We start from the raw sequence: 26,222 nt of genomic DNA on the forward strand, positions 1-26,222 counted from the left end.
TGTACTGTATGCATCTATCCCCCCTGATCACCTGTCAATCACCCATCAATCACCCCCTGTCACTGCCACCTATCAATCAGCCCCTAACCTGCCCCTTGCGGGCAATCTGATCACCCACCCACACCAATAGATCGCCCGCAGATCCGACATCAGATCACCACCCAAACGCAGTGTTTACATCTATTCTCTCCTCTAAACACCCACTAATTACCCATCAATCTCCCATCAATCACCCCCTATCACCACCTGTCACTGTTACCCATCAGATCAGACCCTAATCTGCCCCTTGCGGGCACCCAATCACCCGCCTACACGCTCAGATTGCCCTCAGACCCCCCCTTATCAATTCGCCAGTGCAATATTTACATCTGTTCTTCCCTGTAATAACCCACTGATCACCTGTCAATCACCTGTCAATCACCCAGCAATCACCCCCTGTCACTGCCACCCATCAATCACCCCCTGTCACTGCCACCCATCAATCAGCCCCTAACCTGCCCCTTGCGGGCAATCTGATCACCCACCCACACCAATAGATCGCCCGCAGATCCGACATCAGATCACCACCCAAACGCAGTGTTTACATCTATTCTCTCCTCTAAACACCCACTAATTACCCATCAATCACCCCCTATCACCACCTGTCACTGTTACCCATCAGATCAGACCCTAATCTGCCCCTTGCGGGCACCCAATCACCCGCCTACACGCTCAGATTGCCCTCAGACCCCCCCCCCTTATCAATTCGCCAGGGCATTATTTACATCTGTCCTTCCCTGTAATAACCCACTGATCACCTGTCAATCACCTGTCAATCACCCATCAATCACCCCCTGTCACTGCCACCCATCAATCACCCCCTGTCACTGCCACCCATCAATCAGCCCCTAACCTGCCCCTTGCGGGCAATCTGATCACCCACCCACACCAATAGATCGCCCGCAGATCCGACATCAGATCACCACCCAAGCGCAGTGTTTACATCTATTCTCTCCTCTAAACACCCACTAATTACCCATCAATCACCCATCAATCACCCCCTATCACCACCTGTCACTGTTACCCATCAGATCAGACCCTAATCTGCCCCTTGCGGGCACCCAATCACCCTCCTACATGCTCAGATTGCCCTCAGACCCCCCCCCCTTATCAATTCGCCAGTGCATTAGTTACATCTGTTCTTCCCTGTAATAACCCACTGATCACCTGTCAATCACAGATCAATCACCCCCTGTCACTGCCACCCATCAATCACCCCCTGGCACTGCCACCCATCAATCACCCCCTGTCACTGTCACTCATCAATCAGCCCCTAACCTGCCCCTTGCGGGCAATCTGATCACCCACCCACACCAATAGTTCGCCCGCAGATCCGACGTCAGATCACCTCCCAAGGGCAGTGTTTATATCTGTTCTCTACCCTAAACACCCACTAATTACCCATCAATCACCCCCTGTCACTGCTACCTTTCAGATTAGACCCCTATCTGCCCCTGGGGCACTCAATCACCCGCCCACACCCTCAGAATGCCCTCAGGCCCCAGCTCTGATCACCTCGCCAGTGCATTGCTTGCATCTATTCCCCCCTCTAATCACACCTTGAGACACCCATCAATCACCTCCTGTCACGCCCTAGCACACCTACCCATCAGATCAGGCCCTAATTTGCCCCGTGTGGGCTCCTGATCACTCGGCCAAACCCTCAGATCCCCCTCAGACCCCCTTCCGATCACCTCCCCAGTGCATTGATTGCATCTATTTTCCCCTCTAACCACCCCCTGAGACACCCATCAATCACCTCCTGTCAACCCCCTAGCACTCCTATCCATCAGATCAGGCCCAATACAACCTGTCATCTAAAAGGCCACCCTGCATATGACCGGTTCCACAAAATTCGCCCCCTCATAGACCACCTGTCATCAAAATTTGCAGATGCTTATACCCCTTAACAGTCATTTTGAGACATTTGGTTTCCAGACTACTCACGGTTTTGGGCCCGTAAAATGCCAGGGCGTTATAGGAACCCCAGAAACGGACCCTATTTTAGAAAAAAGACACCCCAATGTATTCTGTTAGGTGTATGACGAGTTCATAGAAGATTTTATTTTTTGTCAAAAGTTAGCGGAAATTGATTTTTGTTTTTTTTTCACAAAGTGTAATTTTTCACTAACTTGTGACAAAAAATAAAATCTTCTATGAACTCGCCATACACCTAACGGAATACCTTGGGGTGTCTTCTTTCTAAAATGGGGTCACTTGTGGGGTTCCTATACTGCCCTGGCATTTTAGGGGCCCTAAACCGTGAGGAGTAGTCTAGAAAACAAATGCCTCAAAATGACCTGTGATTAGGACGTTGGGCCCCTTAGCGCACCTAGGCTGCAAAAAAGTGTCACACATGTGGTATCGCCGTACTCAGGAGAAGTAGTATAATGTGTTTTGGGGTGTATTTTTACACATACTCATGCTGGGTGGGAGAAATCTCTCTAAATGGACAATTTTTTGTCATTTACAGAGGTATTTTTCCCACCCAGCATGGGTATGTGTAAAAATACACCCCAAAACACATTATACTACATCACCCGAGTACGGCGATACCACATGATTGGCACTTTTTTTGCAGCCTAACTGCGCTAAGGGGCCCAAAGTCCAATTAGTACCTTTAGGATTTCACAGGTCATTTTTGTTTCAAGACCAAATGACAAATTACCCCATTCTAGAAAGAAGACACCCAAACGTATTCCATTAGGAGTATGGTGAGTTCATAGAAGATTTTATTTTTTGTCACAAGTTAGCGGAAAATGACACTTTGTGAAAAAAAACAATTAAAATCAATTTCCGCTAACTTGTGACAAAAAAATAAAAACTTCTATGAACTCACCATACTCCTAACGGAATACCTTGGGGTGTCTTCTTTCTAAAATGGGGTCATTAGTGGGGTTCCTATACTGCCCTGGCATTTTAGGGGCCCTAAACCGTGAGGAGTAGTCTTGAAACAAAAATGACCTGTGAAATCCTAAAGGTACTCATTGGACTTTGGGCCCCTTAGCGCAGTTAGGGTGCAAAAAAGTGCCACACATGTGGTATCGCCGTACTCGGGAGAAGTAGTACAATGTGTTTTGGGGTGTATTTTTACACATACCCATGCTGGGTGGGAGAAATACCGCTGTAAATGGACAATTGGGTGTAAAAAAAATCAAAAGATTGTCATTTACAGAGGTGTTTCTCCCACCCAGCATGGGTATGTGTAAAAATACACCCCAAAACACATTGTACTACTTCTCCCAAGTACGGCGATACCACATGTGTGGCACTTTTTTGCACCCTAACTGCGCTAAAGGGCCCAAAGTCCAATGAGTACCTTTAGGATTTCACAGGTCATTTTGAGAAATTTCGTTTCAAGACTACTCCTCACGGTTTAGGGCCCCTAAAATGCCAGGGCAGTATAGGAACCAGGGCTGTGGAGTCGGGCAATTTTGGGTGCCTGGAGTCGGAGTCGGGAAAAAATGCACCGACTCCGACTCCGACTCCTAATGAATTTGTAACTGTAATTAAAATAGAAAATATGATAAAATGTTCTATTTCTCAGATAAAAGTCATTAAAAATAATGTATATATACAGTATATATACAGTAATAGCTGTGCTTAGTCTACAAAAATGAAATAAACCAATCAAAATTAGTTACTTGTGCTGCTTCAATAAAGCAGTCCCCGTATTTTTAAAGTCAGATATACATATCTGATTGTGACTGTATATATGATGTGTACACAGGAATCTCTTATATACACTAAATAACATCTATGCTGTAAGTATAAAGCCTGATGTGTAGCTGTGTCACTAATAGAGATGGTCAACGAGATGGAAATAATTCTGCACTGATGCTGATTTATGCAAATGTATGCACTCCCTTTGCTGATGAAATCAAATAATTTGATATGTTATTAAAATTTGGTTTGGTGACTACAAATTAAAGGGAAACTGAGACAGATGAAAAGTAAAGTTTTATACATACCTGGGGCTTCCTCCAGCCCCCTTAAGGCTAATCAGTCCCTCACTGTCTTCCACCACCCGGATCTTCTGCTATGAGTCCTGGTAATTCAGCCAGTCAGCGCTGTCTGGCCGCATGCCGCTCCCACAGCCAGGAACATTCTGCACCTGCGCAATAGTGCTGCACAGGTGTAGTATGCTCCTGGCGGCGGAGTGTGTGCATGCGCACTACGCCTGACTGGCTCAAGTACCTGGACTCATAGCAGAAGATCCAGGTGGTGGAGGAGGACAACGAGGGACTGATTATCCTGAAGGCGGCTGGAGGAAGCCCCAGGTATGTATAAAACTTTAATTTCATCTGTCTCAGGTTTACTTCATTACACAGTAGTACTATACTCTACATATGCACTCCCCACAGAGCTGCAGGGAATCCACTGAGAATGCTGTGCACATTGAACACAGAGGTGTTGTCTGTTTACAATCTCCTCATTCCCCTGCAGAGTACCTGCACATCATTCTTACATGTACCCACACTTACATTGCCTAGGGCCTGATAGATGTTCTTTGTTCCGGTTTGTACCTTTTACAAGTACTCTTACCAAGGACTAGTTTTAGTCTAAAGGGAATAAATATAGTAGTCTACATATCCTTCTCACTTCAGTTGTCTTGTAAAATTCCTAAGCGTTGGCAGTTAAGAGACGAATTTCATGTTACATACTTTTAATCAACAAAATTGTAATATGAAAATTAGAGGAGTCGGAGTCGTGGAGTCGGAGTCGGTGGAATCCTAAACTGAGGAGTCGGAGTCGGTGGATTTTTGGACCGACTCCACAGCCCTGATAGGAACCCCACAAATGACCCCATTTTAGAAAGAAGACACCCCAAGGTATTCCGTTAGTAGTATGGCGAGTTCATAGAAGATTTTATTTTTTGTCACAAGTTAGCGGAAATTGATTTTAATTGTGTTTTTTCACAAAGTGTCATTTTCCGCTAACTTGTGACAAAAAATAAAATCTTCTATGAACTCACCATACTCCTAACTGAATACCTTGGGGTGTATTCTTTCTAAAATGGGGTCATTTGTGGGGTTCCTATACTGCCCTGGCATTTTAGGGGCCCTAAACCGTGAGGAGTAGTCTTGAAACGAAATTTCTCAAAATGACCTGTGAAATCCTAAAGGTACTCATTGGACTTTGGGCCCTTTAGCGCAGTTAGGGTGCAAAAAAGTGCCACACATGTGGTATCGCCGTACTCAGGAGAAGTAGTATAATGTGTTTTGGGGTGTATTTTTACACATACCCATGCTGAGTGGGAGAAAGATCTCTGTAAATGGACAATTGTGTGTAAAAAATTTTTAACAAATTGTCATTTACAGAGATATTTCTCCCACCCAGCATGGGTATGTGTAAAAATACACCCCAAAACACATTATACTACTTCTCCTGAGTACGGCAATACCACGTGTGTGGCACTTTTTTGCAGCCTAACTGCGCTAAGGGGTCCAAAGTCCAATGAGCACCTTTAGGCTTTACAGGGGTGCTTACAATTTAGCACCCCCCAAAATGTCAGGACAGTAAACACACCCCACAAATGACCCCATTTTGGAAAGTAGACCCTTCAAGGTATTCAGAGAGGGGCATGGTGAGTCCGTGGCAGATTTCATTTTTTTTTTTGTCGCAAGTTAGAAGAAATGGAAACTTTTTTTTTTTTTGTCACAAAGTGTCATTTTCCGCTTACTTGTGACAAAAAATAATATCTTCTATGAACTCACTATGCCTCTCAGTGAATACTTTGGGATGTCTTCTTTCCAAAATGGGGTCATTTGGGGGGTATTTATACTATTCTGGAATTCTAGCCCCTCATGAAACATGACAGGGGGTCAGAAAAGTCATAGATGCTTGAAAATGGGAAAATTCACTTTTTGCACCATAGTTTGTAAACGCTATAACTTTTACCCAAACCAATAAATATACACTGAATGGGTTTTTTTTTTATCCAAAACATGTTTGTCCACATTTTTCGCGCTGCATGTATACAGAAATTTTACTTTATTTGAAAAATGTCAGCACAGAAAGTTAAAAAAATCATTTTTTTGCCAAAATTCATGTCTTTTTTGATGAATATAATAAAAAGTACAAATCGCAGGAGCAATCAAATAGCACCAAAAGAAAGCTTTATTAGTGACAAGAAAAGGAGCCAAAATTCATTTAGGTGGTAGGTTGTATGAGCGAGCAATAAACCGTGAAAGCTGCAGTGGTCTGAATGGAAAAAAAGTGGCCGGTCCTTAAGGGGTAGAAAGCCCTAGGTCCTCAAGTGGTTAATTGTCCCAGGCAATCAGTACAGATGGAAAATAGAAGGGTGCAAGAACAGAACCTTGGGGTACATCCACAGACAGCATCCATTGTAAGGATTTAGTATTTGAGTAGGAGACCATGTAAAAATATCCAGACAGGTAGGAGGAAATCGAAGAATATGCTAGGTCTTTGATTCCTAGAAATATGTCTGCAGAAACAGAAAGTGTGTGTGTGTGTGTGTGTGTGTGTGTGTGTGTGTGTGTGTGTGTGTGTGTGTGTGTGTGTGTGTGTGTGTGTGTGTGTGTTAGAGACTGTATGAGGCATAATGCACACCCTGTGCAGAATCTTTTACTTTTTTGCTTACTTTGCTTTATATATTGGGATACTGTCTGTTGAAGCATTTTGGTTTTTTTGCACAGCGTTCCACATTCCCAGTGGAATCCCAAGAAATGCAAATGTTCTGTTATGTTAGTAAGGTTTAATCTGGAGACTAATTTAAAGCTAACCTGAGACGAGGGGGGTAAAATAATTCATACTTATCTTCAGCTTTCTCCAGCCCCACGACCAACATTGCCTTCTTTGTCCCTCTGGATTCCTCTGTTCGCCTGCTATTGGCCCTGGAAATCCACCATCAGCAGCTCTTCTGCGCATGCGTAGCCTGACTGCACACACCCGCCTGCCACATTTATGTCGTCATGAGCATTTTGCGGTAGTACTGCGCAGGCGCAGAACGCTCACAGCATCATGAACACATTGCATGTGCGTGGCTGGGCATGTGCAGAAGAACCCGACTTACTGGTGCCAATAGCAGGCGAACTGGGACACCCAGGAGCATTGGGAGGGAGGCAATAGTGGTCATGGGGCGGGAGGAAGTCACCCTGGTAAGTATGAATTCTTTTACCCCCCTCGTTTCAGGTTCTCTCTAAGTGTTCGGTTGCAGGCCCCTTTAACATTTTCAAATTGCTTCTATGTTCAGACTAGGTTTATCGAATGCTGATGTAGTATGTGGAATAATACTATAATTTTCCATCATATTACCATGGAATGCTTCATATTCTATACAAAATAAACAGTTTCCAAGATGAGTCAGTGTTAATGTTGCTATTCCCATGTTTACTAGATGAGGAGTCAAAGTGTGATTTGGACATTTTACTTCCATAAGTGGTGACAGTATAATCAACAAGTCATCCTTGAAAAAAGTCCTTTTTCTTTGTACCTGAAAATCAGCTTATATAAAATGCCCACAATACACTATTCTTCAAAGTATATAACTTGGATTTGTGTACATTTTAAAGGTGTTTGTGTTGTATTCTATTCCAAGTGAATTTTTTTTGTATGTTCTACTAAGTTGCATTTGCATTTGGATTTTGCATTCACAGAGGTGAACACAAATGCAATGAGAGAATACAATGATATCACATTGCATTCAGTCTTCGGCAATTACCTAATCTGTACATGTGATTAATCTTGTGGCTCACATTAGAGGTGTGCAGTAGGTATGTAAAGGTACATGAACTACTGACATCTTTAGACGAAACATAAAACTATACATTGCTGCCATAATTACATTTTTGTTTTATAAAACAGACTAGATAGTAACGTTGAATTATTAAATATACATTTTTTTTTTTTGCGCAGAGAGACGCATCATGCATGGTGGAACATATATTTGATGACGTCACATCTGAACATAGGTACAACCATGTGGATGATGACATCTCCCAGCAAATATGTGTAAAACAGCACCAGGAATTGAGTGTAGACAAAACTGCACCGGGAAAAGCTGCTAGTAGAACATAAATAAAATTACCTGTAAGGAGTCAGCAGGCCGCCACTGACGGCCCTGCCGCTGACTCACAGTTGTTGCCGTCCCTGCCGCTCACTCACATGCGTGCAGGGCGGCAGGCGGAGGACGCGTCTCAGTGTGCGCTCCTCCTACATAAACGGTAGTCACGTGTCTCCCTGGGTGTCAGCTGATCAGCTGACACGCCAATCTCCAATTGGTCAGGCCTGGTATTTGAACCTGGTGAGCGCTCCAGTCTGTGCCCGTGATAGCCTATGCTGGGCTTGTTGCTGAGATTGCGCTCACACCATGTGCTTGTCTTGCTGCCGACTGTTTGTCTGTCTTCTGACCAAGCTTCTTCCAGATTGCCTTACCGTTACTGACCTGGCTTGAACCTGACCACACTTCTCTATTGAAATATCCGTTACCGACCTCGGCTTGTTAAAGGATTCGCATGAACGCTGCCTGGACTGACTCTGGCTTTATTGACCATGCATCTGTCTAGTGATTATAATTCAGCCATTGCCTATTTTCTTCTGGATTGCCTCAGCCTATAGGCCTCAGGTGACTATTCAGTATGCTGTGTTTGCATTGCTCATTGCTGTGTTTGGTGATTGCTGTCTGTCAGGTTGTATGCTACATATGGGCATACAGCCTGACTCATAGCAGGTGACCAGGCAAGCCTGACATTACCATTTTTCTATTACTGAGCACTGGCTAATTCCAACAGTAAAATATCAGTAAACTTAACTGATATTTTGCTATCTCCTATCCTCACTGTACCGATGCCTAACTCTAACGTTTTACCCTAACCTACCCCTTGCCACATATTTGCCCAACCTTTGCCGCTAAACACTCCCTATGTGGATATTTGCAACGCCTAATACTGCTATCTTCCAGGCAATCAGTGCATCATAATTGTGCAGTTAATGATAGCATAGACAATATTTTCATTGAGAAAAAGGCACTTAACAAGGAAAGACAAACCATTGTAACCCTTGAGGGCTTGTTCACAGTGCTTACTTGCATATGAAGTTTATTTAGGAATGGATACCTTTAAGAGAGAAGCTTAATGTTATGTATTCGCTTCCCAGCAGAGTTACTAGTGTGCTAATCTAAAATGTGCAATTACGCCTGAATTCATGTTAAAACGGGGCTGGGCGACCAGCCTATATATGGGGGTAGTGCTTTCTAGAGTCATAGAAAGGAAGAAGGACCAATCAGCATAACTGGGGGAGTGGCCATGGGTGAAGAAGGAGGTGCAGAGAGACTACATAATGAACTGGACGGTGCCGCTCACATGACCGTCTGATGAAGCCCGGATAGGCGGGTGAAACTAGTCACGAGTTGAGAGCAGCATGGTGACGTCACGGCTGCACACGTGTGTAGACAGCGTGGAACTGGATATTACGAGCAGCGGTGGCGGCGAGCGGCAAATGGATACAGCTACTTTCAGCGCATAGGCGGCAGAGTGGATGCCGTTCAAGTGAATACTAGCGCGGTGGATGCCCTGTAGAGGTGGTGAGAGCCCTCCGGGGTACCGTGGATCACTGACAGGAGGTGGTGAGAGTCCTCTCGTACATGCTGTGGTGTGTCTGCCTGCTTGCTCTGCTTATGCTTTAAGCTTCTGTGGCCGCCTGAGCTGCTGTCATGAACTGTATCACTGCTAGACGCTTTATTGAAAGTACTTGGATGCACGATAGTGAACTTTGCTAAAGTGGTTCCAGTATCCCATGAAGAGCTGTTCTTGAATCACACTTCCCACCAGACCCCTTGATCAAAGGATTGATATTGGTGTTTCCATCACTCCTGGGAGTTATAAGAACGGTTTGTGTGGGTGTGTGATGTGTGCGGTCTGTGTGACACATGCCAGCTGTGTATGTGGTGTAATTTACATCATGGGCTGCTCTTTTTAGTGGGGATAATGGAGGGTTTGTATGCAGTTATTAATAAATAGTGATTGATATTGTGAGACTTCAGTGGATTTTTTGGGTATTGTGGATATAATTTACCACTGTGAGGCTCCCCTGATTCAGGGTTATTAAAATCCACAAATACTGCCTAGCGCTTGGTATTGTTTGGTTTTGGTCAACTTGCATTGCAGGATAATTCTGTGTGTCAACTCACTTCCCACACTGTTCTATGGGACTTTTTTACAATACTACATTGTAATGGGTCACATTATTCTAACTCACTACATACAGGCTTTGTATTAAAGTCTTTGTCCAACTCTCCATTGCAGTTCAGTCATTGTAATGTGTGCATTATGCCACTGACCACTGTGAACCCTAAAAGTGTAGATATTTTTTTTTTAAAGTGAGATGGAGCTAATTTTTTTTACAACTCTTGTACCTATTCTTAGTAACAAGAATAGTTATTTGAAATACCTTGAAAATCAACAAAATATCTTTTAATATGGTGTAGGTCCACCTTTTGCGGCAATTACAGCCTCAATTCTCCAAGGTATTGATTCATACAAATTGTGAATTGTTTCCAAAGGAATGTTAGCCCATTCTTCAGTTAAAACACACTCCAGTTCTTTTAGAGACGATGGCGGCGGAAACCGACTTCTTACTTGAAACTCTAATAACGACCATAAATGCTCAATAATGTTGAGGTCTGGGGATTGTGTTGGCCAGATGAGATGCTCAACTACATTAGAATGTTCCTCGTGCCATTCTTTAACAATTCTAGCTGTATGGATTGAGGCATTATCATCTTGAAAGAGGGCCTTCCCCTCCAGAAACAGTTCTTCAACCATAGGATGAACTTGGTCGCCCAAAATTCCTAAATAGTCTCGGCTGTTAATTCTCCCATGAAGGGAAATCATTGGCCCGGTGGATTTCCAAGAAATGGCACCCCAGATCATCACAGAACCCCTGCCATGTTTTACGGTTGGGAGAAGGCAGTTTGGATGAAATGCTTCTCTCGGCTGTCTCCAAATGTACACTTGGCCGGAGGTCGGAAATAAGGTAAACGATGATTCGTCAGAGAAAATCACATTTTTCCACTGCTCAAGGGACCAATGCTGGTGGTTTCTACACCACTCTAAACGCTTTGAAACATTTGTCTTTAAGAGCAGAGGTTTTCTAATTGTAGTTCTTCCGTGGAATCCAGATTTGTACAGCTCCCGACGAACAGTTTTTGTGGAAACTGGGTTCTGTAGGTGTTCATTCAGCTCTGCAGTGATTTTAGGAGCCGTGGTCTTGCAAGCTTTTCAAACAATTCGATTTAGAGTCCGATGGTCTCTCTCAGACAACTTCGACTTTCGGCCACAACTGTGCTTTGCTGAGGACGTTTTTCCTTCTCTTTCAAAGGCAGTCATTACTTTTGAGACTGTACCTTTTGAAATGCCAAGCATTCGGGCAGTTTCTGTTACAGTAGCGCCTGCCATACGAGCACCAACCATTTGGCCTCGTTGAATGTGTGAGAGATTTGCCATTTTTATAAATTATAACCAACTTTGGTTTAAATATCTGTAAAAAAAACAATTATTTTAATTAAGCATATCAAATAACAAAAATAATAAAAAAAATTAACATATATCAAGTTTTGCTCAAAACATATTCAAATATTATGATGTCAAAATGTTAGGTGTTTCCATTATTTTGTCCAACCCCTGTGTGTGTATATATATATCTATATATACAATTTAAAAAAAAATAATATTTTCTTTTACAGCAGAGTGCCGAGCAGAAGGGAGTTCTCTAGGTACACTCCTGCTCCGCCCCGCTTTTTCCTCTGATCTGTCACCATGGCAGCAGCTGACACATCACACATAAATGGACCTGAACTGCACGTCAGTCACTGTGATGTCAGTGTGTCGGTGATGTTAGAGTGTCTGGCAAGTGGAAAGCCAAGCGATGTTAAATGGGCGACTGATATTGAACATTCTGCCTGATCCAACTTGCAGATCAATTCAGATGACTATTGGGCAGATATCGTGCAGTTGACCGGGTGTGTACAATGTTGGTGGAACAATATTGTTTCAGAGCATGCAGGCATGTTGTGTGGATTGTCCCTTCCGCTTGCACAGTAAGGCTCAACACACACCATACAATCTTGGTTGTACAGATTTACCAAATCTATGTAGTATAAGGGCCAACAGATTGAAAATACCTTGAATGATTGATTGGATAAGCTCTTATACTACATGAAAGTGGTAAGATTGAACAACCTAGATTGTATGGTGTGTGTTGAGCCTAAGTCATATTCCACACAAGACTGTCTCAAGATTTTGAGCTAAGCTTTACAGTAGAGACTTGTAGGGGCCTCCATTAAAATAATCACATTCATAGACAAGTCATTGTTTTAGCTTCACTGGAACCTGGGCATTTGACATTAAAACAAATATTTTTTTTTCTTAACAGAACCTCTCCCCCACAGCCACCCCATTTTTCTCCCTCTTTCACCACTCTTGTCTTGATATTTCCCTCCCTGATCATTCTCAGGCCTAGTGTGCATTTTTCAACATTTTTATAGCCTGTAAAGATCTTGTTCACATTGTATGTATAATCCTCATGTAATAAACGGTATATCTAGAAAATAAGCGCCTGCAGCTATAACTTGGCTCCCTTCAGGCAGTGGAGCAGTATATCCTGTATGCGCTGATTTTTAATTGTCTTTATTTTAATTTGCCATAATAGAAACAAAAACATCAAATAAAGAAAACCGAAATGCAACATGTTGCTTGAAGACAGATAAAATGCTCTTAATATATGGGAATGTTTAACTAATCTTCAGTGCTAAATGAGTAGAATAGCTGCAGTGTTTTTCTTATTGAAAAGCTGAGAATGCTTTGACAACAGCTGTCAGTGCAGAAAGTCCTTCATTATTAATGACTTGATTTTCCTCAGCTTTTAGCTGTGAAGTGTTTTACCTCTCTGGGTCAGCTAAATACTGGATTTCCTGTGCTCATTTTTTCATTACATTAATAATTTATAAAGTGTATTTGGTTCACGCTACTAAGTCCTTTGCTTAAAGCTTGCCTTTATGGCATCCATGCATTGTTTTTTTCCCCAGCAGTGAAAGCCTGCAAAGCAGGGGTCATAGTAAAGTGCACGTTTAAGCTTGCATATTTACAGATTGTTTGTTTGCTGGGTGCCATTGTGGTGCGAGTCTTGGGGAGAAATTCAAAGGGACATAGCAACATGAAGCTCAATGGTAGTATTTCAGTTCAGACAGTATTGGTAATTTTGATCAGATTTTACAAAAATCAGTTTTTTTTTCTTCTATTGATTACTTAACCACTTGAGGACCGTGGGCTTTACCCCCCTTAAGGACCAGGCACTTTTTTTCCATTCAGACCACTGCAGCTTTCACGGTTTATTGCTCGCTCATACAACCTACCACCTAAATGAATTTTGGCTCCTTTTCTTGTCACTAATAAAGCTTTCTTTTGGTGCTATTTGATTGCTGCTGCGATTTTTACTTTTTATTATATTCATCAAAAAAGACATGAATTTTGTCAAAAAAATGATTTTTTTAACTTTCTGTGCTGACATTTTTCAAATAAAGTAAAATTTCTGTGTACATGCAGCAGGAAAAATGTGGACAAACATGTTTTTGATTAAAAAAAACCATTCAGCCTATATTTATTGGTTTGGGTAAAAGTTATAGCGTTTACAAACTATGGTGCAAAAAGTGAATTTTCCCATTTTCCAGCATCTCTGACTTTTCTGGGCACCTGACATGTTTCATGAGGGGCTAGAATTCCAGGATAGTATAAATACCCCCCAAATGACCCCATTTTGGAAAGAAGACATCCCAAAGGAATCACTGAGAGGCATAGTGAGTTCATAAAAGATATTATTTTTTGTCACAAATAAGCGGAAAATGACACTTTGTGACAAAAAAAAAAAGAAGTTTCCATTTCTTCTAACTTGCGACCAAAAAAAAATGAAATCTGCCACGGACTCACCATGCCCCTCTCTGAATACTTTGAAGTGTCTACTTTCCAAAATGGGGTCATTTGTGGGGTGTGTTTACTGTCCTGACATTTTGGGGGGTGCTAAATTGTAAGCACCCCTGTAAAGCCTAAAGGTGCTCATTGGACTTTGGGCCCCTTAGCGCAGTTAGGCTGCAAAAACGTGCCACACATGTGGTATTGCCATACTCAGGAGAAGTAGTATAATGTGTTTTGGGGTGTATTTTTACACATACCCATGCTGGGTGGGAGAAATATCTCTGTAAATGACAATTGTTTGATTTTTTTTTTACACCCAATTGTCCATTTACAGAGATATTTCTCCCACTCAGCATGGGTATGTGTAAAAATACACCCCAAAACACATTATACTACTTCTCCTGAGTACGGCGATACCACGTGTGGCACTTTTTTGCACCCTAACTGCGCTAAGGGGCCCAAAGTCCAATGAGTACCTTTAGGATTTCACAGGTCATTTTTGTTTCAAGACTACTCCTCACGGTTTAGGGCCCCTAAAATGCCAAGGCAGTATAGGAACCCCACTAATGACCCCATTTTAGAAAGAAGACACCCCAAGGTATTCCGTTAGGAGTATGGTTAGTTCATAGAAGATTTTATTTTTTTGTCACAAGTTAGTGGAAATTGATTTTAATTGTTTTTTTTTTCACAAAGTGTCATTTTCCGCTAACTTGTGACAAAAAATAAAATCTTCTATGAACTCACCATACTCCTAACGGAATACCTTTGGGTGTCTTCTTTCTAGAATGGGGTCATTTGTGGGGTTCCTATACTGCCCTGGCATTTTAGGGGCCCTAAACCGTGAGGAGTAGTCTTGAAACCAAATGTCTCAAAATGACCTGTGAAATCCTAAAGGTACTCATTGGACTTTGGGCCCCTTAGCGTACTTAGGGTGTAAAAAAGTGCCACACATGTGATACCGCCGTACTCAGGAGAAGTAGTATAATGTGTTTTGGGGTGTATTTTTACACATACCCATGCTGGGTAGGAGAAATATCTCTGTAAATCACAATTGTTTGATTTTTTTTACACACAATTGTCCATTTACAAAGAGATTTCTCCCACCCAGCATGGGTATGTGTAAAAATACACCCCAAAACACATTATACTACTTTTCCTGAGTACGGCGGTACCACATGTGTGACACTTTTTTGCAGCCTATGTGCGCTAAGGGGCCCAACGTCCTATTCACAGGTCATTTTGAGGCATTTGTTTTCTAGACTACTCCTCACGGCTTAGGGCCCCTAAAATGCTAGGGCAGTATAGGGACCCCACAAGTGACCCCATTTTAGAAAGAAGACACCCCAAGGTATTCTGTTAGGTGTGTGGCGAGTTCATAGAAGATTTTATTTTTTGTCACAAGTTAGTGAAAAATGACACTTTGTGAAAAAAAAACAATAAAAATCAATTTCCGCTAACTTTTGACAAAAAATAAAATCTTCTATGATCTCGTCATACACCTAACAGAATACATTGGGGTGTCTTTTTTCTAAAATGGGGTCACTTTGTGGGGTTCCTATACCGCCCTGGCATTTTACGGGCCCAAAACCGTGAGTAGTCTGGAAACCAAATGCCTCAAAATGACTGTTCAGGGGTATAAGCATCTGCAAATTTTGATGACAGGTGGTCTATGAGGGGGCGAATTTTGTGGAACCGGTCATAAGCAGGGTGGCCTTTTAGATGACAGGTTGTATTGGGCCTGATCTGATGGATAGGAGTGCTAGGGGGGGTGACAGGAGGTGATTGATGGGTGTCTCAAGGTGTGATTAGAGGGGGGAATAGATGCAAGCAATGCACTGGCGAGGTGATCAGGGCCGGGGTCTGAGGGCGTTCTGAGGGTGTGGGCGGGTGATTGAGTGCCCTAGGGCAGGGATGCTCGGATGTGCCTCATCCACGAATTCGGCAATCCGCGTGGTTGCAAAAAAAAATCCGCATTCGGCCCCGCCGCATGCGGATTTTCGTCCGTGTCCACGCAACCACGTGGATTTTCTGCCGTGAATGGCGTAATCACGCGTGGATTCCCGCCCGGAGGCGGATTTTCTTTTACATACATGCTACAATCCCCCAAATTGCATGGATTATCGAGGTGATAAGGGGCAACATAACTTGAACATAAAAGATTCCCCACATTTTTTTTTTTTTTTTTTTTAATGGCTTTTAAAGGCAAATCACCACTGTAAATGGGGCTATTAATTGGTAATACGTGGTTTTAAAAAGGGATATACGCGTTAAGCAATCAAAGAGGTGAAGGCGAGTTCCAATGGCACTTGGCGGCGAAGGTACCACTGGAGGAGGATGAGTGGCTGATGCCAAAAAGGCCCCAGAGAGGTTTTTGTAATTTTTTTTTTGTTTTTTGCAGCAATTAGCAATGACATTGCAGCAGAGTTGTCAGTGGACACGGGCAGTGTGAACGCAGAGTGCAGTGGTGGTAGCGACTGAGTCAGGAGAAGGACTATGCGGGCGGTCAGTTCAGCAGCACATAAGGACCACGGCAACATACTGGTAGTAGTAGTAGCAGCACAGCGTCATAGTGCTGGCCAAAAAATTAAATGCGTCAGAACGATTGTGGCGCTAGTGAATATATTCTGAATTGGCAGCAAAAGTTAATATAGGATCCGTCTCTATATACCATAAAATTATACAATAAAACTCATGCGCCACTGCATACAAATTGAAATGCACTATTTAATACCTATTTAATAAAACTTACAATCAAGTTAAACCACACATATAGTAAATTTGGCCTTACTCCAGCAGAAAAAACCCGGACACGTCAAAAAGGTCCCAGGAACGCCTGCCTGGATCTCTCAACCAACAAAAAAACATATGCATGCATATAAAAACCTTGCACGTGCTTGTTAAAAAACTTTTTCTACTTCAATCTCTGTTAATACTGTAAAGGCTTTCTTAAAACAAATGAGCTACTTTTGGTTCAGACCATATGTATAGGTAGTGTTTCCACGTTCCTTATCAATACAAACAAGTCCCTCCTTGTAGATTTATAAAAATGATTCTTCTGCTGCCACAGCAGCTAACCTACAGTTCCCACACTAATTAGTGTCGATTCCTTGCTTCTCTCAAGAGGGAGGAGGACGGAGGGAGGTGCACACGTCTTCAGATGTTTATCCTTCCAAGATCCGCTTGAGTCCCGGCCGGCAACTCACTGCAGGATCGCTCCATTCCAGGCTACACACGGACTTCCGCTTCAGCAAGTGTAACAACACGCAGAGTCCGGGAGGGACGTCACCACACTTTGAGCCAATAGCCAACGCGTTTTGGTAGGATCCGCCTACCTTCTTCTGAAGAAGGTAGGCGGATCCTACCGAGTGGGGAACTGTAAGTTAGCTGCAGTGGCAGCAGAAGAATCATTTTTATAAATCTACAAGGAGGGACTTGTTTGTATTGATAAGGAACGTGGAAACACTACCTATACATATGGTCTGAACCAAAAGTAGCTCATTTGTTTTAAGAAAGCCTTTACAGTGATCGAAGTATTAACCTCCTTGCTGGTTTTCCTGACCTGAGCTCGGGGTAGTAAAAAGAAGCTATTAGCGGTGATCCCGAGCTCAGGTCGGGGTAGGCATTGCAGAGCTTTACCTTTAGTTGTGGAGTCCCGCACCCGATCTCGCTGCGCAGCGGGACTCCAGCCTCTCTCCCCGGCAGTGTGGGGTCTTTCCCTGGCCGCCGGGATCCCCCATGTCCCCGCTATTCTTCTGGGGACCTGGCAGCCAGTTGGAGCAGCGGAGCCGTGGTGGTGGCAGCAGAGCGGTGGTGGCAGCGTGACGTCATCGGGGGCGGGGCTAATATTGAAAACGAACTTCTCTATATTAGAGAAATATAGAGAAGTCCGTTTATATGTATATTAGTGCCATCTTGTGGGCAAAGAGAAAACTGCAGCACAGGAGCCCAGAATGGTAAAAAAAAAAAATATTTTGCTGCAGATCTCCCTGCCAGAATGATTTTTTTCAGGTTTTAGGGTCTGAAAGAGTGGAAAAAAATTGCACCGCTTTTAGACCCTAAAATCTGGAAAGAATCAGAATGGCAAGGAGGTTAACAGAGATTGAAGTAGAAAAAGTTTTTTAACAAGCACGTGCAAGGTTTTTATATGCATGCATATGGTTTTTTGTTGGTTGAGAGATCCAGGCAGGCGTTCCTGGGACCTTTTTGACGCGTCCGGGTTTTTTCTGCTGGAGTAAGGCCAAATTTACTATATGTGTGGTTTAACTTGATTGTAAGTTTTATTAAATAGGTATTAAATAGTGCATTTCAATTTGTATGCAGTGGCGCATGAGTTTTATTGTATAAAAAAAATAAATGCACCCGGTGACCCGGGCAGTGTGAACGCAGACAGAGTACATTGGTGGAAGCGAGTGAGTCAGGAGGAGGATATACAACTAGGTCACTGAAGGATGCAGTGGGCACAGTACAAGGTCACTGAAGGATGCAGTGGGCACAGCAGTGGGCACTGGATATACAACTAGGTCACTGAAGGATGCAGTGGGCACAGCAGTGGGCACTGGATATACAACTAGGTCACTGAAGGATGCAGTGGGCACAGCAGTGGGCACTGGATATACAACTAGGTCACTGAAGGATGTAGTGGGCACAGTACAAGGTCACTGAAGGATGCAGTGGGCACAGCAGTGGGCACTGGATATACAACTAGGTCACTGAAGGATGCAGTGGGCACAGCAGTGGGCACTGGATATACAACTAGGTCACTGAAGGATGCAGTGGGCACAGCAGTGGGCACTGGATATACAACTAGGTCACTGAAGGATGCAGTGGGCACAGTACAAGGTCACTGAAGGATGCAGTGGGCACAGCAGTGGGCACTGGATATACAACTAGGTCACTGAAGGATGCAGTGGGCACAGCAGTGGGCACTGGATATACAACTAGGTCACTGAAGGATGCAGTGGGCACAGTACAAGGTCACTGAAGGATGCAGTGGGCACAGCAGTGGGCACTGGATATACAACTAGGTCACTGAAGGATGCAGTGGGCACAGTACAAGGTCACTGAAGGATGCAGTGGGCACAGTACAAGGTCACTGAAGGATGCAGTGGGCACAGCAGTGGGCACTGGGTATACAACTAGGTCACTGAAGGATGCAGTGGGCACAGTACAAGGTCACTGAAGGATGCAGTGGGCACAGCAGTGGGCACTGGATATACAACTAGGTCACTGAAGGATGCAGTGGGCACACAAGGATGTCACACTGTGTAATGAGATGCTTATATGCCAGCGAGCGAGCAGTGGGCACTGGGCACGGCACAAGGTCACTGACAGAATGAATGAACAGCGCTGGCAGAGAGTGGCGGTGCCGGCGGTGTGACTGGCTGCCTGCAAATAGTACAAGTGAAGTGTATAACTGTCACTGAAATAATATACAAGTGTGTAATGAGATGCTTATATGCAAGCGAGCGAGCAGTGGGCACTGGGCACGGCACAAGGTCACTGACAGAATGAATGAACAGCGCTGGCAGAGAGTGGCAGCGCCGGCGGTGTGACTGGCTGCCTGCAAATAGTACAAGTGTATAACTGTCACTGGAATATACAAGTGAACGCTGCAGCTGCACTAACCTGCCTGCCTGCCTGCACTACACACAGATAATCCCCACTCCCACTACACTGACTACACTGCAGCACTGAACCTGCCTGCACTACACACAGTTAAATAATCACTAGACTCCCACACTCCCACTACACTACACTGACTACAACTAACTACAGCAATCACTCACTGACTAGCTAACTGTGTACAGTATAAGAGCAGTGTTAGCAAAAAAAAACGCTTTGTTTTTAACACAATAAATGCACTTGCTCAAACAACAATGGCCTGGAGATAATCCTCTCAGCACCACAGTCTAGCAAGGACAGAGCTTTTCCATCATGGCCGCCGCTTTATATTCTGGAGGGGAGGGCATAGCTCCCCTCCTGTGATTGGTTGCTAGGGCCTGGCTGGGGCCCTCTGATTGGCCTGCAATGTGTCACTTCCGCATAGTTTGACACATTTCCGCTAACCACGACTTCAGCGCCGGGTTTCACAAGCGTGAATGCGGATTTCTGTCCGCATTCACGCGAAGCCGAAGCAGATTTTTGTGGTTGAACATCTATTCACGGCTTAGCGTGTCCGAGGCGGAATGCGTCAAAATGGTCGTGAATCCACGCGTAAGCGTGATCACGACCTGGCGGTGAGCACCACTGCCCTAGGGGCAGATAGGGGTCTTATCTGATAGGTAGCAGTGACAGGGGGTGATTGATGGGTAATTAGTGGGTGTTTAGGGTAGAGAACAGATGTAAACACTGCACTTGGGAGGTGATCTGACGTCGGATCTGCGGGCGATCTATTGGTGTGGGTGGGTGATCAGATTGCCCGCAAGGGGCAGGTTAGGGGCTGATTGATGGGTGGCAGTGACAGGGGGTGATTGATGGGTGGCAGTGACAGGGGGTGATTGACGGGTGATTGACAGGTGATCAGTGGGTTATTACAGGGAAGAACAGATGTAAATATTGCACTGGCGAATTAATAAGGGGGGTCTGAGGGCAATCTGAGCGTGTAGGCGGGTGATTGGGTGCCCGCAAGGGGCAGATTAGGGTCTGACCTGATGGGTAACAGTGACAGGGGGTGATAGGGGGTGATTGATGGGTAATTAGTGGGTGTTTAGGGTAGAGAACAGATGTAAACACTGCACTCGGGAGGTGATCTAACGTCGGATCTGCGGGCGATCTATTGGTGTGGGTGGGTGATCAGATTGCCCGCAAGGGGCAGGTTAGGGGCTGATTGATGGGTGGCAGTGACAGGGGGTGATTGATGGGTGATTGACGGGTGATTGACAGGTGATTGACAGGTGATCAGGGGGATAGATGCATACAGTACCCGGGGGGGGGGGGGTGTGGGGAGAACCTGAGGGGTGGAGGGGTGATCAGGAGGGGGCAGGGGGCAGGGGGGGATAAAAAAAATAGCGTTGACAGATAGTGACAGGGAGTGATTGATGGGTAATTAGGGGGATGATTGGGTGCAAACAGGGGTCTGGGGGGTGAGCAGGGGGGGGGGGGGGGTCTGAGGGGTGCTGTGAGCGATCTGGGGCAGGGGGGGGGTATCAGTGTGCTTGGGTGCGACATAGGGTGGCTGCAGCCTGCCCTAGTGGTCCCTCGGACATTGGGACCACCAGGGCAGGAGGCAGCCTGTAAAATACACTTTGTAAACATTACAAAGTGTATTATACACTTTGTATGCGGCGATCCGGATGCTAGTAACCCGCCGGTGCTTCCGAACGGCCCGGCGGGTTACAGCGCGAGGTGGGCGGAGCCAGTCCCCGGCGGCCGATCGCGTCACGAATGACGCGATCGCGCCGCCCATGCCCGTAAAAGGACCGCCGCCATTTGTCAATACGGCGGTCCTTGCTGGGTCCACTTCCCGGCCGCCAATTGTCTATACGGCGGTCGGGAAGTGGTTAAAAAAAAGATTGGTAATTGTCGGCCCATACTGAGAGCACAATTTAAAAATCAGATTGCCCAGCAAGCTCATGGTGAACCAGAACTCCTAGGAGTGTGTAAGGGGCTTAAAAGGACCAAAAAGCCTCCTTACTAAAGTTGCTATGTAAAACACAAGTGCCTTCTTAACTACTTTGTCCACTGCTGCAGTATATCTACGTCATCTGTGGCACCCTCCAAGCCACCATGATGTAGATATACTGACTACGTTTGCAGCCCTGCTGTGCACGATCGGGCACCCCCGGCACTTTCAGCTGCATTACTAATTGGTAAAAGGGAACATGTTCCCTTGTAGCCAATTAGTCCACCCCCCCCCCCCCCCCCCCCATGACCGATCGGTGCAGTAGTCAACTGCAGCGATCCTTCATCTGTCCCCCTCCATGCAGAAATCATAAAAAAAACCTCCAGCAAGCAGCCTCACTCACCTTACCTAATTCCTGCGACTATCCTGAAGCCCGAGCCCCTGTTCCCGCTCTGCATTCAGCCGCATATTGCCGCCTACCAGGGTCCTGGCTTGATGATGTCATCAAGCCGGGACCCAGGTAACCGGCATTACGCGGCTGACTACAGAGCAGGGATTGGAGGCTCTGACTTCAGGATAGTCACAGGAACGAGGTAAGGTGAGTGAGGCTGCTTGCTGGAGGTTTTATTTATGATTTCTGCACGGAGGGGGCTGCCTGATGGGGGGATATCTGGCTATCAATAATGGGGGGCGGGGGGTAGGATATGTAAAAGGGGGTACACATTTATTGGGGGGCATCTGATTAACTAAGGGGAGGGAGGATTTAATAATTCGGCACATCTGGGCACCTGGGGGGGGGCATAATCAAATACTAGGGGCACATTTGGCTATAATGGGGGGGGGGCAGTGCTAATCCTGGGGGTACATCTGGCTATAATGGGGTAATCCTGATCCCGGGGACACATCTGGCTATGAAGAGGGGCACTATTCCTGGGGGTGCATTTGTCAATCTATTCTGGGGGTGACAAACACAGGGTACACATCTGGCTATGCTGGGGGGGGGCTGATATTGGGGACACATCTGGCTATACTGGGGGGGGGTGATACTGGGGACACATCTGGATATCTATACGGGGGCAACTTTAACTGGTGGCACCGTTTTTATGTCAGTAGCACTTTTTATTTTTAAACAGAATTTGGTCAAAATTGAGAAATAATGCATTTTTTTTATTTTTTTCCCACTTTTTCCCATTAAAATGCATATAGAGGAACATTTTACTTGGTACCAAATACCCCCCAATGAAAGCTTAGTTTGTCTTGAAAAAAACGATGTATAGATCACTTAAGTGGCACGAGTACAGATTAAGTTATTGATGATTAAAAAGGGACACCACTAAACTGTCAAAACTGCTCTGGTCCATTAGGGGAAAACAAGGTCTGGATGCGAAGTGGTTAAAACAGAAGGAATCTGCAATTTTTTGGGTTGACATGAGCATTTGAGATGTCCCACTGTGCATCACTGCTGAAAATGCAAATCATCCCCTTATTGTTCCTGTAAGCAAACCACACCTCCAGAACTACTGGAATGCAATGACGTGTCAGCTTGTTAATATTGCGGAGCCAAATTACCAAAAGAAGTACCGTATATACTCGCAAGCAAGCCGAATTTTTCACCCTCCAAAAGTGGCCCAAAAGAGTCATGGGTAAGTGGGTGGGTAGGTGCTGCCCCTCCCCGCTCCCCCCGCGGCCGTCGCTACTATTACCTTAGGCGGCGCCGCTTCCTCTATCCCCGTCCTGCTCCGATAACTAACTCATTCACAGCAGCGCGCCCCTCGCTGCTGTGATGATGGAGGAAACCATAGAGAGCGGTTCCCATAGTAACGGCATCGCCGCTACAGGAAGCCGCTCTCTATGGTTTCCTCTATACTATACTAGCTATACTGAGCACTATACTAGCTATACTGGGCACTATACTAGCTATACTGGGACACACTAGGGGAATAAGGCGGCCAGCATTTCCTACCCCCGGCTTATATGGGGGTCAATCATTTTCCCCTGTTTTTTCAGGTGAAAGTTGGGGGGTCGGCTTACATGCGGGTCGGCTTGCTTGCGAGTATATACGGTAGTTTAACTCTTATAATAGATTCCATCACTTCACTACCTTGACAGGATAAGACATTCACAGCTGTAATTAGTAGTTATAGGGTAGTAATACTGTGATCCATCTCAGGAAAAAATGTTCACTTGCAAATTTTGATTTATTGGGATCAAGGTCCAAAAAGGCCCAGAGATTAAACTTGATGTACACCTCATTTTCAAACTACGTCATTTTCAAACTATGTGCATGATTCACAGAGCAGTATTACTCTGTAACTGAAAGATTTATGCACATTTTTTACACACGTAAAAATTGACATACCACTCAATACCATTATGATATGTGGCTAAGCAGTGATGCCGGGTCTACACTGTCCAAAAAACGGTTCAGTTTAGAGGAACTAAACGGAACAGATCAGCATGGATACAAACAAATCCTATGCATTGCATAGGATCTTTATTTTCTGCTTGAACTAGATGGACGGATGTCTTTTTTCAACCCAAATAACTATGTAATAGGATCTGTTCACACCAGTTCTTTCAAAACAGATTCGTTCTGGTGAGCTGAACACAAGTGTGAGCAGTATGAGATTTTTGCGGATTATCGGGACAAAGTGGATGCTGACGGAATCAGTCGAAGCCTATGAGAACAGACAGTGTCTGGTTTCACTTGGTTAGTCACCACATATATTTCACCTCTACTCGCCTTCTGCTGTTGGATTCGGATCCTTCACCGCTGATTGCGCTGCCACTCTGGGCCTCTGCATGGAAGGAGCACCAGTATATAGATCTATGCCTCATCAAAAGCATCAGGCTCCCATTGGATTGCAACAGACCAATGAGAATCCTCCCTGGTGCTCAGGGAGTATTTCCATTAACATTTGTATTTAGGGGATACCCAGAAAATGCATGGGGACCTCCTCTGTATGTGTTTATGTGCTTTCATAGACCATTATGGAAGCCTGAAATGCAGCATGCATTGCGATCATGTTTTGGGAAAATATGCAACTCATGGGGCTTGATTCACAAAGCAGTGCTAACTATTAGCATGCCTGTGAAAACCCCCTTAGCATGTCTAATAGAGCTTTACGTGCACAAAACTTTACGCACGTAAAACTTTATGCGCATAAAACTTTACGCGCACTGCACAGAGCGCAGGGCACTCCGCGTGAAGTGCCCATTAAAGCCTATGGGACTTAGCGCGCGCATAGGACTTTGCGCGCGGTACTTAGTGCGCGATCTGATTGAGAAAACCGGTGCTAACCTACTTAGCACCCTGGTTAGCGCGCCTAAAGACTTTAGACGTGCTAATAAGTAGGTTAGCACCGCATAGTAAATCAAGCCCCTTAATGGCAATGCTAACATTCCCTTTTATATGAAGCACATATAGTGGAATGAGCTCATAACTGATACATTGTCAAAACCCACGATCCATTATACTAGAAATGCTTCATTCACTTTTGACATATTTGATGGATGCATTGAAAGGCCGTAAATGGGCTGTAACAGACATTTGACAGGCATAATTCTGAAATGACAGCAGTGCACCATTATGATTTTTCTGTCAAAATTGATGGAAGGATTATTGGCTATACACGTACGTGTAATTCAGAGATGACCTATGTGACCTTTGCACAAATTTTGCCTCTAAACCAAACAGGTGGACCTTGTCCAGATTCAACACAGCTGTCAAAATTGGACATCCGATTGGACCCTGACTTTATTAGATTAGACAGATTAGCTCTGACTTTATTTTTAGCCAAAATATGACTGCAGACTATTGCTCAAAGCCATTTACTGCTTTTTAACAGCACACCAGCCACTTAACCTCAGTTTCCAACAACGGGTTCCTTGAGCAGTGTGAATATTAAGTAAGATGTAGTCAGCTCAAAGTAATAAAAGTAGTAACATTTTTCAGGTTTTCTGTCTGTTTTTTTTTTTTTAATTTTGTAATCCATTTGTTTTAAAGTAGTTTTTTTTTAGGATTTGATAGATGTGTGGAGTGTTGTGGTAGATTGCAGCATTCAGTAGAAGCTGTAATATAATCTTGCTACTCGTATATCATCACAAAGGTAAAACCGAAACAATGCACAAACACATTAAATTCAACATGCTGAAAAGGGAACAAACATCTTTCATGCATAAGTGTAAAATGGCAGTATTCATGCTCCACAAATATAAACCGTGAAGCTGAATTGAAAATATATCAGATCTTGACAAATTGTTGGAGCTCCTGCAATTACAGGTTGGTTCAGCTTTTTATGTTTTAATTAAACAGTCTCATTTATCTGTGTTAAAGGCATATAGTCATAAAGTGTAGGCTATGACATAATGAAAATAGATCTCTACTTGCTATTATGTTGTGAACACAATAGAAATAAGTGAATTTTTTTTACCTGCAACGTTCGAGTCACAAATATGCATGTTGTAGGCAAGCAAGGAGCAGACATTGTTACTCCAAAGTAAACAATTTTAGGGCCCTTTTCCACTAGCAATCGCTAGCGTTCACGCTGAACGCTAGCGATTGCTGAATCGAAAAAGCGAAAAATTTACCGGCGATTTCCCGACGTTTGCGGCCGCGATTTTGCTATGCTGTGCACTGCATAGCAAAATCGCGGCAAAAGTCGCTCCGCGGCGCGATCGCGATCAAGTAAAAA

The 26,222-nt window shown here is 44.4% G+C and overlaps 1 protein-coding gene across 5 annotated transcripts in view; it reads left to right on the forward strand.

The window, feature by feature from the left end:
- Positions 1 to 26,222, forward strand: part of FARS2 (phenylalanyl-tRNA synthetase 2, mitochondrial) — a 405,583-nt gene that overhangs the window by 298,833 nt on the left and 80,528 nt on the right. Inside the window, exon 10 of one of the 5 annotated variants that reach the window (XM_068236841.1) lies at positions 6,316 to 6,437. The exons of the other annotated variants lie outside the window; for them this stretch is intronic. Coding sequence (XP_068092942.1) covers positions 6,316 to 6,400 — 85 coding nt within the window. The 3' untranslated portion in view covers positions 6,401 to 6,437. The remainder of the gene's footprint in view (positions 1 to 6,315; positions 6,438 to 26,222) is intronic. 5 annotated transcript variants of the gene reach the window in all.

The sequence above is a fragment of the Hyperolius riggenbachi genome, chromosome 5 (assembly GCF_040937935.1).
Source record: "Hyperolius riggenbachi isolate aHypRig1 chromosome 5, aHypRig1.pri, whole genome shotgun sequence".
NCBI classification, from domain to species: Eukaryota; Metazoa; Chordata; class Amphibia; order Anura; family Hyperoliidae; genus Hyperolius; species Hyperolius riggenbachi.